Source organism: Hevea brasiliensis, chromosome 4, assembly GCF_030052815.1.
Source record: "Hevea brasiliensis isolate MT/VB/25A 57/8 chromosome 4, ASM3005281v1, whole genome shotgun sequence".
Classification (NCBI taxonomy): domain Eukaryota; kingdom Viridiplantae; phylum Streptophyta; class Magnoliopsida; order Malpighiales; family Euphorbiaceae; genus Hevea; species Hevea brasiliensis.
The window spans coordinates 767949-783883 of record NC_079496.1 but is presented as its reverse complement, the minus strand read 5'-3'; the positions used below and the strand labels follow the sequence as shown (position 1 = coordinate 783883).

The 15935-nt window shown below is 29.6% G+C and overlaps 1 protein-coding gene across 1 annotated transcript; it reads right to left on the bottom strand.

Annotated features, from left to right (window-relative positions):
* Nucleotides 1–710: 710 nt before the first annotated feature.
* LOC110672952 (transcription factor MYB108) lies at nucleotides 711–2761 on the bottom strand. The gene is made up of 3 exons (XM_021835888.2): nucleotides 2465–2761; nucleotides 1748–1877; nucleotides 711–1630 (listed from the first exon to the last, which is right to left on the bottom strand). Exons 1-3 carry the CDS (start codon nucleotides 2661–2663, stop codon nucleotides 973–975), a joined length of 987 nt encoding a protein of 328 aa, XP_021691580.2. The 5' UTR covers nucleotides 2664–2761; the 3' UTR covers nucleotides 711–972.
* Nucleotides 2762–15935: the final 13174 nt, after the last annotated feature.

The following is a 15935-nucleotide window of genomic DNA, read 5'->3' as shown; positions in this document are numbered from 1 at the left end:
ACTAGTAGAAAATTATCCATGTATTCCGGCGGGGATGGCAACAGTGCGACTGCAAGTTGTTACTTTGCTGTGATTTTGATATTTTTATTGGAATTATTATTAAGAAAAATATATTAATTATAAAATGTTAAAATTTATTTTAAATTTAAAAAAATTAGTTAATAGAAATTTTAGATTAATAAAAAAATTTAGTTATATGGAATTATATTATATTATGTCTGGTTAAATGAGTTCCGAGTAACTTGTCCGTACGAAAGCAAACAGAAAAATAAAGCGAAGAAATGGAGGGAGGCCTTGTCATTAACACGATAGATAAGATAATTTTATTTAAAGAAAATAATTAGAATTAAGTAGTTCCCTGATGGCCAACTTAAGCCCAAAAGTTAGAAGAATCCTACAATACCACGTCTCGAAAATTATTAACCTAATACACTTTTCTGCAATCTAGAAGCTTGGTATCTTAATCTGGTTCAGGCTCCATGGCCAGTGTTTCAAAAGTTACACGACTAATCTTATATTATTATTATAATATGCTTTTAAGATACTTAATCTTTAAAATATAGACATCTAAGTAAAGATGGTGGAACCAATTATGCACATATATCTATAGTTTAATATGCATATATTAAACTATTTTATCTAAAACCATATGCTTCTATAATGCAATCATCTATATGGTAAAAAAAAAAAAAAAAAAACAAAACAAATGGTAATTAACAAATAAGTTTTTCCCAAACAAAAGAGTTACAGTGTCAATGTCAAAGAATGAGACTAAGAAAACAAATAAAAAAAAAAAAAAACGCAAAGGAAATAAAAATTAAGGAAGTAATCCACAATTAGACCTCTCGATCTGTCTATCATAGATTCTATATGTATTATGAATTATTCTATATTCTTCTTCTTCTTCCTCCTCCTCCATAGTGTTTTTTTTAACCTGATCTACATTTAAGGGCCTGTTTTTGATGGGGTTTTTCACATGTTGTTGAACCAGAACTCCTCAACATTCCACAAATTGTCGGATGGGTCCCCACCGTCCACCCATAATTGGTGGTTGTTCTGCTCCATGGCTTGGAAATCCAGTACTTGGTTAAAATAACCAGAAGGACTAATCATCAATTCTGAGTAGCCAACTTGCCCAGATTGAAAATAATCTGGATTCATGCTGTAATAATCATTCTGCGAAACCTGTGTCCCAAATGAGTCTGAGGAGGCAGCTGTGCTTGAAGTTTCTGGAGTAGTGTAAGTACTAGGAGTAACTTGTGCAACCCCAAACTCATTCGCAACGAACCCTGCTCCGCCATGAGCCACAGCCGCCCATTGCCCGTTGCCCATGTCGGTGCTGTTGATTATTAGGTGGTTGTGATGATTGGGGTCTGTGGTGGTGCTGGCAGTGGCTACACCGGTGGTTGGTGCAGCTGTATTAGCAGTGCTAATGCTAGTGGCGGTGGTGTTGGCTGCTTGAATTCTTTCAATTAATCTAGGCATCCATAGATATTTCATGGTGTCCTTGAATTGCTTGCTGTTCACGTCACATTTAAGCTGCTTAGCGTGCTTTTGGACGCGGGTTCTCCAGTAGTTCTTGATTTCGTTGTCGGTTCTTCCTGGTAAGTGTTGTGCGATCTTGGACCATCTGCAATAGACAATAGTATTAAGAACCCAATAAGAAAGAACTCGAGTCATCTTCACAACTCTAAGGTCTCAAAGTCTCGACTTCGAACTATAGAGTGAGAGTAGCTGTATTTATTACCGATTGCCCCATCGCGAATGAAGCTCAAGGATCATGAGTTGTTCTTCGAGGGTGATATTTCCACGTCGAACGTCAGGTCTTAAATAGTTGAGCCATCTCAATCTGCAACTCTTTCCGGTTCGCTTGAGGCCTGATTCAATCATGTTGCAACCATGTTTTGGTAAAGTTATAATTGGAAAAGGGAGAGCATTTTGGCTTACGCTTTTCTTTCCAGTTGATGTGCCTTTATGCCTTTGCATAAACTTTATAATTGAGTTATCTTTAGATGTGTCCCTTAATTTAGTTAATATCTATAGCTCTAATTGTACGGCTAAGGAACAATCTCATTCCTCCTATAGAATATTGCAATGAAACCGGAATTGCTTCTTTACATGTTCATATTCTGAAAAAGATTTCATCAATCGGGACAAAACCCAAGATTTTATCATTGAAAGAAGAAGGAAAGAAAGAAAGAAACGAGGAAAGGAAAGCAGAAACTTAGCACTTTTGTTGAAGAGGGCGATGAAAAGAAAAAGGCTTTGATTTGATTTTGTACACGGAAATTAAACCTCATTAATTGGAAAGTGGAGACAACTTGCAAGACATGGATGAAAGAAACATGAGCAAAAACAAGTTGAGACATGTTGGCAAGTGGATGTTTGTCTCTTTTGAATCTTTGATGTTAAATATTCTGGGTGTGAACATGTAGCATATATAAAAGTAAGTAATTATAATTACCTGCGCAGCGAGCGAGAGAGTTCCAACGACCCTCTCCATGAGTAGCAATGTAATTGATGAGCTTGAAGTCTTCTTCAACAGTCCAAGGACCTCTTCTCAAGTCACCCACCATCTCCTCTTCACTTTGAGTGGTGGAGGAGGAGGAGGAGGAGCTGCTCTTGAGATTGCTGTTTCTGCCTTTAACATCCATCATCATCATCACTTCAAAATTTCCCTTAAATGGAGAGACTGATTGATTGAAAGTAGAAAAGAAGAAAAAATCAGAGAAAATTTTAGAGAGAGCGATCGAGATGAGATTAATACAGCGAAGATAGAGAAGGTGGGGCTTTTATAGATGCGTGGATAGGTTTGAAAATGTGGAAAAGGATGGAACGTGCGATGGGAGGAGGCCGCAATAGGAACTTGGGGGTTTAATTAATTAATACTTAATTAACCTCTTAAGCTTGCTAGTAATTATGGTTAGTAAGAGCCCATAGAGGGCGTTTGAAGTTTTGACCATTTGACTTTCCCACATCTATACCAAGTAAGAAATTTTTTATGAAATTTATTGATCATAATTTTTTCTACCATATAGAATTTTATATCTATTTTTTTTTTATTATTGTTATATGATATTTTAAATTTATGACATTTATGTCAATTGGTAATTTTTAATTAATGCTGTCACATAAACTTTCAAATTATCACATTTATGCTGAGTGTTGATTTTAGTTGAATTTATTGATGATAAATTTTCCTACCACATAAGATTTTAAGCCTACTTTTTCCTTAGTGTTGTCATATAAAATTTTAAATCTATCATATTTAACTTTAAATCTATTATATTTATTCCAATTAACAATTTTTAATTAAACTTATTGATGGTAATTTTTTCTATATTTTCTAAGTAATTATAATATATAATTATTATTTTATTTAATTTCTTAAATATAATTCTTAATTAATTTAATCTTTCAAATTTAAATAATAAAAAATATACTAATTACTAAATATAATTATTATTCATTGTCATGTTATTTTTAATTTAAAAACGTCAATAACAGCAAAATCAAGACATACATTTATTTTAAAAAAAAATTAAAACTGTGTAATGGAATATTTTTAAATGTATTTATTGTAATTAAATTTAGTACTTAACTGCTGATAATTTGTCAACCCAAAATGTTTAATTTCAAAATTCAATGAATATTATTATGACTATCTAGTTATTGCCACAAATTAAAGGTTTAATTTCCTTTAAAATATCTACTCCAAATTAGAACAAAGCATTACGGGATATTTAAATTTTTGTAAGATATTAATGATCGAATTTTTTTAAACATATCTACTTATTAAAGGTAATGCAGATCTGTAACACTCCTATTTGCATAATCTGGTATATTTTACTATTCCGGTGATCGGTGTCGGTTCGGATAATTAAGAGAATTAGAACCACATCTAAGACACCTAGATAAGCCCTGAACACAAATAATTAGTAATTGCCAAATAGTTAAGTACAAAGGAGAAAAATAAAGTATAAGAAGTTAAATAAGACGAGAGTCACAGCAATGGGTGACTTTCCCGGGAAGTGACTACGAAGGCTATTGTAACTCAAATTTCGAACCGAAAAATGTGACGCCGCGGTCCTTAGGATTATTGCGAATACAGTAGAAAAGAGAAAATCACATAAAAGAATTTTTAAGCAGGTCAAATAATTAGGTCAGGGATTCAGAAGAAATATCGAATAACTTGCAAACTGGATTGAACCAGCGAGGGGCAATTTAGTCAATTCACCCCTAGAGCTGACTCCTGACCTAACTGTCCAATAAAATTGGAGAAAATAAAATTTCAGAATCAGAAATTAAATTTAAGAACTAATGGAAAAATAAATGCAAAAGAAAAAGGAAAAAAAAATGTTTATTTACATCATGCTTACATCATTTTGATGACATCATGGGTGATGTCAAAGTTGATTTTATTTTTGCCCATCAATGTTAACCGAGTCAACTAAGACTAAAAGACATAAATTAAACATAAAATTGAAAAAAAAAAATTAAACCACTCTTCTTCTTCTTCCATAGTTGGCCGCCTTTCCTCTCTCTCACCTAGCCACCATGGTTACAACATGAAAGCTTAAATCCAAGCTTGATTTCAACCACTTAAACCTACTTTGACCCCAAATTAATCAATTAGAACTTCATAAATTCACTTGAGAAGGTGATTGAGCAAGAAAGAAATAAGAAATGATGAGGGAAATTGAAGAGTTGAACATCAAAGAAAGGTTAGTGGTTTGAATTGAAAATTTATGTTTAATACTTATGTTTTTAGTGTAAGTAGATTAGATCTTAACTTAAAATAAAAAGAAAACACTTGTTGGGGGATCAAAGAAGAATTTCGGCCAGCTTGTATTAGGGTTTGAAATGAGTGATTTTGATGGGTTTGATTGGTTGTTTAGGTTGAATGAAGTATGTAGACATTGAATGTGCACTTTGAATGCATTAGATTTGAACTTTATGTAATTAGGGTTTTGAGCATGTGAAATGTCACGACCCAGGGATGGGGTTGGGACGTGCTTGTTCAACCAGCTACGCACTGGGGTGGAAACTTCGTGTCCCACATCGGAAATGGGAAGAAAAGATTTTGGCCATATATGTGGGAGCCTTCCTCACCTAGTCAGCGCGCTTTTGGGAATGAAACCTCCCAAGAGACAAATCCGTGAGGCCTATGGACCAAAGTGAACAATACTAACTGGAGAAGGATCAGGCTGTTACAATTTGGTATCAGAGTTGGACTCCCTCTAGTACGGTGTGTGGTGCGAGGACGCACCAGGCGGAAGCTGGTGGGCTTGTCACGACCCAGGGATGGGGTTGGGACGTGCTTGTTCAACCAGCTACGCACTGGGGTAGAAACTTCGTGTCCCACATCGGAAATGGGAAGAAAAGATTTGGGCCATATATGTGGGAGCCTTCCTCACTTGGTCAGCACGCTTTTGGGAATGAAACCTCCCAAGAGACAAATCCGTGAGGCCCATGGACCAAAGCGGACAATACTAACTAGAGAAGGATCAGGCTGTTACATGAAAAATTAGAAAAAAATTAGAGAATTAGTCAATTGATATAGCTGACCTTACTTGAGTTGAGAAATGGTTAATTGTGACAATTTGTGGTGTGTGTGAATTGCTAGAACCAAGTTTCAATTTGGATTGGTTAGGGTCAATATGCTGACAGCTTGACCTAAGTCCCTTTCAGGGACCAAAACTGAAAATTTACCAACTCCATTGGTATAAGGCTAATTGGGAATGAAGCTAGACACAAAACGAACCATTTTTCATTTGGGAATCATGCTCAGAAAATGACCATAACTTAGTGAACAATTAGGCCAAATCCCGATTTGGGTACATTGCCCTGTACAAAAATGACCAAATGAATAGTAGTTACATAAATGACCATAACTTAGTCTAGGAAGGTCCAAATGACCTGAATCTTATATCGATGGAAAGTTGAGACATAGCCCTACAACTTTCATGAAGAAAACAAACCCAAATTTTAACCATAACCTATCCAAAAAGTCACCTGCAATCAGCACACCAAAACTGCTAATAACCAGAAAATGCCCAGAATTCTGGGTAACACCAAATACTTCCAGCCTTAGAAAAATAGGCATAAATTGGGTTACAAAACTCCAAATAGAGTGATTCTAAAAGAAAATTAAAGCTAAGACAATAAGGAACAACTTTGATGAAGGTCACTTAGCCAAATTCTCACAGTAACAAGACCAATGGAACAGCAGAAAATAAGGGACCAAAACTGAAAAATTGTAATTTCTCTTAGGAGACTTAGAAATTGAATTAGAAATCAATGCCAATAAAATTGACACCCAAAATATGATATATGAGTGCAATTAGAACTAATAAACCTATTAAGTATAGAAAAGTGAACATTTTGACTTGAATAGTACCATGAATAGTGCCACTATACACAAAAATGTGAAATACTCGAAATTTATAAATCATAATAGGTAGGATAAGTCTGTAAAGAAATTATTGGAATTTGAGTATTAGAAATGGATACTGAAGCACTTTAAATTTATGTGTTTCAATTTGAAAGAGATCTTCGAAGGAGAAACAAAAGTATGAGTAAATTGAGTTGACAAAAGAGGCTTGTGCATAACTAGTTTTAAATTGTTAATGTTTTGCATATCTAATTAAAGTAAATGATTTTATGTCCTTTATTTATTATGTTTAACAATTATTAAATTTATTTCAATGATTATTGAAATGTGTTATAGTATAAATGAATTTAGTTGTGGGAAAATAATTAAGTTATGATTTTATTTTAGATATGAATTAAATGAGTTTAGTTTTGGAAATTTATTAATGAAATGGGATTTGCATGAAAAAATACAAATTTATGTTTTAAATGGTGATGAGCATAAAAATTTTTGGATATTGGAATTGAAATTGAATTGAATTGTGTTGTGATTTATACTCACAGAAAGGATAAAGAGATTCATGATATTGTTTTATATCTCACTATAGATGCTTGACTAGGTTATTACCCGTCTCTATATCATTTATTGAGGAGATAATATAGTTAGCTTTATTTTGTTTTGAATACCATGATATGTGCACAGGCTTAGATTTTTCTCTTATTAGAGGTTAGATCTAAGTTTTTTATTAGCTCTTTCGGAAGTTTTATTATTGTGTTGTGTACTGTGCACTATGATTCGACCTCCCAGATCATAGGGAGTTAGAATTCCGATTCGACTTTCGCGACCATAGGGAGTTAGAATCGCCACCGAAGATGGCCCTTTCGGATTAGTCTTGCATAGTTAGTGAGATAAAAAATGGGTTTTGATTGATAAGAAATTGTGATTTTAAATGATATTGTACACAAATGATTTTGTTAAAATAATTGTTTATTTTCATAATTGTAGGAATTATTTTTATTGTTCAGTTATGATTTGACAAATTGAAATTTTGATTAAGGTTATTTTAACAAGTGACTATTATTATTGGCAATGAAAATTTTGATAATTTGATAAATTAAAATTATTGAGCAGAGTCATTTTAACAAATAATTTATTTTATTCGCAATGAATATTGTGATTTTTAGAATTTTAATTGAATTTCAAGATTTCCAAATTATTTGCTAAAATTTTGGTAAGGTATTGTATATTATGTTTTAAATCATAGTTGTGCATCACTGAGTTCACCACTCAGCGATAGTTTTGTATGCTGTCGCAGGTGAAAGTAAAGATAGAGCAGCCGAGTGAGATTTCTGATAGCTACGCCTTGAAGACTCATTGGGATTAATTTCGAGTATATTAGAGATATACCCTTGTACATTAGATTATGATGTATACATGTAATTATATGTATATAAATTATTTGAGCAGTTGTACAAAAACTCTTGTAATATTATTTTGGTATGTAATGAAATATAAATTATTACAATGTTCAAACTTATTTTTGAGTTTTGTAACCAATGTAAATTTTGGGTTGATGAATGTAAAATGATTTTTCTTTGATGAAATATGAATGGAGTTATTTAATATTATTTTTGAATACAATTGAATTGAGAATTGTTTTGAATTATGGAGTTGGGAGAAATGATGTTGATTTGTGTTTTGGTAATGGTTGATTTGGATGAAATGAATTATTGGAAGTGTTTTTACAGGTGTTTAAAGAACTATTTTTTCTAAATATAGACGACATTCTGCGGAAAATTTTCCAAAATTTACATAAAAATAAAAATGAATAAAAATTTTAACTAGTCTTTAAACTTTAAGTAAATATTTTTAATACTTGTTATAAAAGCTCACCACTTTTAAAAAGTAAGAAAATTGTTTTAAAATCTCTTGTAGTATATTTAATGGGTTATCGGTAGACGGAGTCGGTAATTCATTAGGTATACTACGAGATCATATTATACCTTACAGAGGGATAAGGTGTGATACGAACCATTAATTTTTTTTTAAATTTTCCATGAAGCCACCAACTTATTTAGCCAAAATTTATGCCTAACCTTTTAAAATTTTAATATCAATATTAAAATTTTTTAAATTAAAAAATAACTTTTTTAATTAACAATAATTTAATGGCCAAAATAAATTTGATATGAATTTTCTTTATCTTTTTTTGCCTACAAATAGTTGGTACTTTCTATCATTTCACATGCATCAAATATTTTTTTTCTCACCAAATATTATCTTTTCATCTAATTACTCTTAAATCTTCTCTATTATTTTTATTTTTTTAAGAGTTATTGATCTTGATTCACACATATTATTATTATTAATTCTTATTTCACTTTTCTCACTCTATTAAGTACATCAAAATTAAAATAAATTATTTTTTTAAAGAGTTAAATTGATACAAATTATGAATTAAATTAAAATAAATTAAATAAAATTAATATTATATTATAGTCAATTAATATAAAGTGGACATAAAATTTTTATATAAAGTAACTCAAATAGACAATCTACACACTTTTATATATATTTAATATAATTTTTTTTTTAAAAGTTGAGAGTTACCTTTCAAGTCTTCAAGTTTAGCATATATTTTTTTCTCATTTCCTTTTTATTTACTTTTTTACATTGAATTATCTTAATATTTTAACTAAATAACTATATTTTTTTGTTGTCAAAAAATGTCAAAGATACATAAAAATAGAATTTTATCAAAATTTTAACTATAAGCAAAAATAATTGGAGATATTAGCTGAAACCAAATCGAAAAATATAATATATATGCAATAATTTGGTCAATGAACTAAATGTTAAAATAGTTTAAGTTTGTAACTTTACCAGATTAGGTAGTAATTTAATGTCATCCAATTTATTAGCAGAAGTAAGTTTTAAATTATTTTTTAAATAAAATAATGTTAACATGCTTTAAATAAAGTAATTATATAAACTACAATTAATTTATGTATAAAAAAAATTTTAAAAATATTTTTTAAATAATTCTACCATAAATTAATTTAAAAATTTATTATTGTTTTAACACGAATTTAAAAAGTTACTATTAAAATAAGAAAAAATGATTTAAATTAAATTTAATAAAAATTTTAAATAAAAATTTATTGTTATTTAGATTATATATACCATGCATAGCATAGATATTTTGTTAGTTATATAATAAAACAGTATTATTAAATGTTTGTGAAGGTTTGAAATTAGATAATCTGTTGGATGAATAATTTTAGAATGTGATAACATTTTAGTAGTATTTATTTTTAATTAGGTCTCAAAGGATGCTCCTAATTTTTTTTTAGATAATTGTTTCTTAATAGTTACTATTTAGCGAACACTTAATGAAATTGAAAATAAATATCCTTAATTTTGTTCCTAGTCTTTTTTTATGTGCATATTCATTTTAAGCGAACAAATTATAAATAAATTTTAAAATAAAATCATTATATATATATAACAATTATATTATAATCGCTTACCATAATAATTTTATATAAATAAAATAAAAAATTTTAATTTTTTTTTTAAATCTACCCATGTCCTGGCTTTTCTTGTGCCGTTCTTATATTGGTGCTAGGGTACTTCTTTTAAGTTATTAATGGCTTGCTTAATTGCTTAATATTAAATGTCCCAACAAAAATTGAATATTAGATGATTTTTTTTTCTTCTTTTTTCATCCCTCTCTTCAACCAAGTTGACTATTATATACCTATAATAACAGAAGGGGTAGGTAGGTGTGCCCTTATGGTTGCTCTTCTCAGTGAAAATATGGGCGATAGTGCTTCAACTTGGACTTGGGAGGATATTTATATATGTAAGCATTAATTGTCTGAAATAAGTCAGCCAAAGAAGGTTCAATAGGCAATAGCAAAGCAATCCAGAATGCCATTTTTGATAGTGTATTTGGCTGAAAGGAATCAAGAAAATTTGTCAACACCACCCATTACACAAAACTAATTACAATTCAATTTTTATTTTTCAATTATTTTTTTTTTAATTATAGCTAAGCCATATTCTATAGGCTATGTCCTCACTTGCAGCCTCAAACCTACCAACTCATCCCACATGTATATGTAAGTGATTTTTTCTAACTTGTATGTTCCTCGGAAGGCAATTTAATAACTAATTAAAACTATTAAATTTCATCAAATTAATGAGCGTAAAACGTTTCTAATTTTATTGCTTTAGGATAACGAGTGATTATCAAATTAATGAAGGGATCCAGTGATGCACCTTTTGCTTTGATAAATATAATTTTTAAATTCAATTTTTATAATTAATAATTGAAAAATATAATTATATTATTAAAATTAAAATTTTCGTCAATTAGTCTTTAATCATTACTGATAATTGATTGTCAGTGTTAAATTATTTATTTTCAATATATTTCAAAAAAAATTTTTTAAAAGTTGATAACTTTATATTGTTAGAATTATTTTTCACAAGTCAAATCTGAATAGAGATGAATTAATGAGTAGGAAAAGTAGGAATGAAATTGAAGCATGAGCACACTGTTATTTAAGACTCAAACCTTCAATTCTACAAAGTGAAAGCTTTTGCCACCATCTGCCATTTGTACTACTTTCCCAAATTACTGTACAATGAGGGACCAATTGGACTCCAACTAAACTCTCCCTCCTTCAATATATATATATATATATATATATATATATATATATATATATATATATATATATATATTCCTTTTTTAATTTTAATTAAATTTTTATTATTTTAAAGACAACTCAAACATAACTTCAATTTTATGATATAAAAAAATATTTATTTATTAATAAAATATATATAAATTAATTATATTGATAGTAAAAATATATTTAATTTCAATTATTAATAACTCAAGTAATAAATAAAAAATTGTCACTTTTATCTTATTTATCTCGTTTGTTGAATGTTTTGTATAATTTAATTTATATTTATATAAATATATGATATTTATATATTTAATAGGTAAATTTTATTGAACATTTTGTATCCTAAATTTATATATTTTTAATATATGTAAAGAAATAAAATATATTATCAATGTATTTTAATTAATTAATGGTATTGAGACCGTAAAATTTCGGACTAGAGCTTAATTAATAGCAAAAATTTCATATGAAATATCCTCTTGCTTTTAGTAGGCGTAGTGCAAGTGGTAGGGCTGCTATCTTAGCCGCATTAATTGAATGGTTAATTAATTAAGTTTATAGAGAGGGAATGAAGATCATTTAATAGTTGCATGCATCCTATTAATTCGATTTAACGCTTGAAGGTGAAATGTGGTAGGGATTGGACCAACCACCCTCTTATCTTTGGTCCATATAATGTGTAGATGCTTTATAATTGTTTGTTTATTTATTTACTTTAGTGTGTAGGAATAAAAGTTTGAATCTTGATTATTCTTATAAAAAATTTTAATTCTTTATTATCCATAAATTTCTATAAAATATATTTTTAATATGTCCATTCTGATAATTTTAACAGTGTCAGTACGAGAGAATGAAAGAAATAAACAAGAAGAAGGAAATATTTTTTTTATATTAATTTATAGCATAAATCAGTAAATATTAATTACTTATTGAATAATAAAAGAATATTACAAGTTATGTAGCTGTAGACCTATCCATAGATGTACAATTAAGAAGAAAAATGTACTCCAATACTACCCCATTAAATTCGTAATAACTATATTAATTAAGTTTCATATTATATTTTAAGTTTTTAACTACGGCTCTATTTGTTTTATGAAAAAATATTTTTCTTAAAAATATTTTTTGTATTTTTTTTTATGTTTGGGGCATTCAAAAAAATTAATCAATAAAAAATATTTTTTTATCAAAAGGAAAATTAAATCATTTTTAAGGAAAATAATTTTTATTTTTCAAAAGAAAAAGTTATTTTTCATTTTCTAAATTTTGATAATCTTATTAAAATATGAATACATTTATACATATATTAAATAAATACATATTATTAATTTAATATTATAATCAAACAATAAAAAATATTTTCAACAAAAAATATTTTTTATGATAAATATTTTTCATATATAAATTATTTTTCATAAAACAAATAAAATCTAAATTAAATCATAAATATCTTAAAATTAATCGAACTCCTCTTAAAATTAATCAAACTTAAGAACTTTTCTTGAAAACAGCATATATGAATTTATGCTTTCTATTTTTATTTAACGAGAATTAAAATATAAATTCAAAATTTCATAATATAATTTTAAAAATAATTTCTATATTACTAACTTAAAATTTATTTTATCTAAAATTTAACTATTAGTCCCATTTAAAACATCTCTAAGCCAGTCCATGATCAACCTAAGTTAATTGTGTGAGCATAATGGCACGGCCATGAAAAAAGGTTGCAACATGAACATTGTCTAAGTCATGCCATCTCCCCAAAGGCAAATTAAAAACGATCATGTGTTTTAGTACCGACGGTTCCCACTATGACTCACGACACCTGTAAATTACAAAAGTTTTTTTTTTTTTTTCATTTTTATTCTCATCTTATTATATTTGTTTATATTAAAATTAAATTTTCAACATTAAATTTAATTTTAAATTAATAATTTATTTTAGTTAATTTTTATATTTAATTATAGTCTGTTAATTAAATTAAGAGATTTAAAGTAACTTAATAAAAACAATTTTGACAGCAAAACTAATAACAACTCGACTAATCAAACGATTAATAATACAAAGATTCAACTCAAATATAGTTTCCTTTTTAATTTTCAGTTTTTGTGTATTTTAAATCCAATGATTTTTCATTTTAATTTCTAGTATAGTAATTTTCAATTCCAAATTTGGTATTCTTGTTTCAAGTATTTATTACAAAATTTCATTTTTATTTTAATACATACAATAAATTTTAGTTAATTGCAATTTATTTTCAATTCACTAAATTCTAATGGCAAAACTATGTCAAATTTTGTCAGTATCCTATCATTTAACTTTTAGAAGTTAATCTTTAACGCATTTTTAGTTGACATACTTAGTGTCTAACACATTTGTAAATTTAAGTTGTTAGCTAGCCGATTGTTTTCAAATAAATAATCTTATAGTACAATAAACTTGAATTTTAACTAAAAAATTAAATGAATATTAAAAAAATATTTTGAAATAACCCATAATTTATAAATTAATTTAAATTAAATCTAAAATATTTTATGTGTAATAATTCGATGAGTAATTCAAACTCATTCTCAATTATAATAAATATATATATATATATACACACACACGCAAGTAGAACCATTATAGAAAATGTAACACCCATAATTTTTAAATTTATTATTTTATGGATAAATATTAATATTTTATTTTATTCAAATTTAATGAAATTATTTGAAATTTTTCGGATTTTAGAAATCGGGTTTGATTTTCTGAAAATATAAAACTTTGATATTTTTAAAAATTAATTTAAAGACCACATGGCAAAATTAAAAATATATTTGGACTCTACGAATTTTTTTTGAAATTTCTAGAATTTTTTCGAAATTTTTGGACCTCGTTTTTTGTCCCAAGATAGAATAAAAATTCAAAATTTTATATCCTGAATATGACCGGCCGAATTGAACCGAACCAGATCAGACCAGTCGAATCGGACCGGCCATTTCTTTTTCTTATTCCTTCCCCGCGTGCGCTCGACACTCCCTCTTTCTCTCCTGTTTTCTCTCTCCTCTCTCCTCCTCTCGCCGCGCCGCTGCCACCCCAGCCTTCTAAGCTCCCCCGCGCACCGCCCCAATCCGTCCCCCTCGCCGACCGTCGCCTGAGGCCCTGGAAAAATGTGCCCGAAGACGCCCCAATGCCCAGCGCGTCGTTTCGTCTTCTCGGGCCGATCTGGCCACTAATCGGACCGGGTCTTGTGTCAAACCTCTTCTACACCTCGAGAGCTTTTCATAGACACCAAGAACATCAAAATACATTAAGCGGTTTACCCAATTTTTGTCCGAAAAGTTTTAGCCCATTTTGACTTTTGGGCTAAATTTATCGCAAACCGTGAACCCTACAAGAAAACTGAGAGTAACAGAGTGCTTCACTCATCGAAAGCTTCACGGCAATACCAATTTCAAAATTTTTCGATACCGTTTTTCAGTGGTTCTCACGAAACTTTATAGTGTTTTTCTGAGCACTAAATGAGCTTAGAAAATTTAGTAAAAATTATATACTAACCCCCGTGTTGTGGCCTTTGTGTAGGTACCTTCAATTTGAGAAAATTCAACTGCTGTCCGAGTCTGTAAATTTCGGGCCGGGCAAACAGGCTAACGAAAAAATCTTGGAATTGGGTCGAGATTTTGGCTACCCCACCATTGTCAAACGTCCTGAGCGTGTTCCTGGGGTTGGAATCAACATAGGTAAACCCGAACCTTACTTTTTCTTAATTATCTAATGTTTGAATTAGATTAAAAATTCATAAAATATTCGTGGTAGCTTAGAAAATTATAATTCCTTTTGCATTAGCTTAGTAATAATGCTAAGGACCGCGGGGCAAAGTTTTAGAATTTTTAGAGCTCATTTGGGTAGTTTTTGCAAAAGGGTTAATTAAAAGGATTAAACTGTAATTTTTCATATTGTGATTGTTGACTGTTTGGATGGATCCAGAAGGGGCTATGTGATGTGATTGAGTTGTGGGTGTGTGGTTTGTGGATATAGAAGTGCGTTTTAAACCCTTTTGCAGGTTGGGCAGGTCCTAGGTATAGGGGAGACTCTGCTGGATTTTTAGCACAACTTAGGACATCATTGGTATTTTCTTAGTTTGTATTGAATCAATGTATTAAATAATTATAATAAAATTATCAAGTAAGCCGGGACAGCCTTCCTCCTCCGCCCAGCGGTCACAGTGACTTCGGTTAAGTCTGTGAGTAAAATATTAATTTTAATTGTAATTTCGATATTATTATATGTTCAAGCATGCCCATGCATTACTTATAAATATTTATTTTATGTAGTTAAACACTAGGCACGTTTTATATTGCATTCATAATTGTTGAAGTGCTATGAATATTGTTTGTGGTAATTTGGAGCAGTGTATGTGCGTAGCGTGTGTGTGGTATGGTATTGGATATGGACAGGACGAGTAAACAAAGCTTGAGAGACACTCGCTGGGACCCGGTCCTTCGGGGTAGACACGGCTTGAGAGTCACTCGCTTGGACCCCGCATCTGGTTTATTAAGCGAATCCGGCTTGAGAGACACTCGCTGCAGAGGTTGGATTAAGAGGGCTGTAAAGGGGATCAACTCCCATATATCTATTGCTTGACAATATTGGGTGTGTGAGTACTCCAAATTGCCTTTTTGCTGATATGATAAGAAAATTTTGACGATGTTGCATTTCATTCCACAAGGTGCATTAGCTTTAGATAGCTATAGAGATTATGGTTAAAATTGATATTTTACTCTCTGAGTTCCAGGCTACAGGATGATTATTTGTTGTGGCTAACCTGCTCTTCTTCTTCACAGGTCCATTAATAGTATTTAATTTATTTTGTA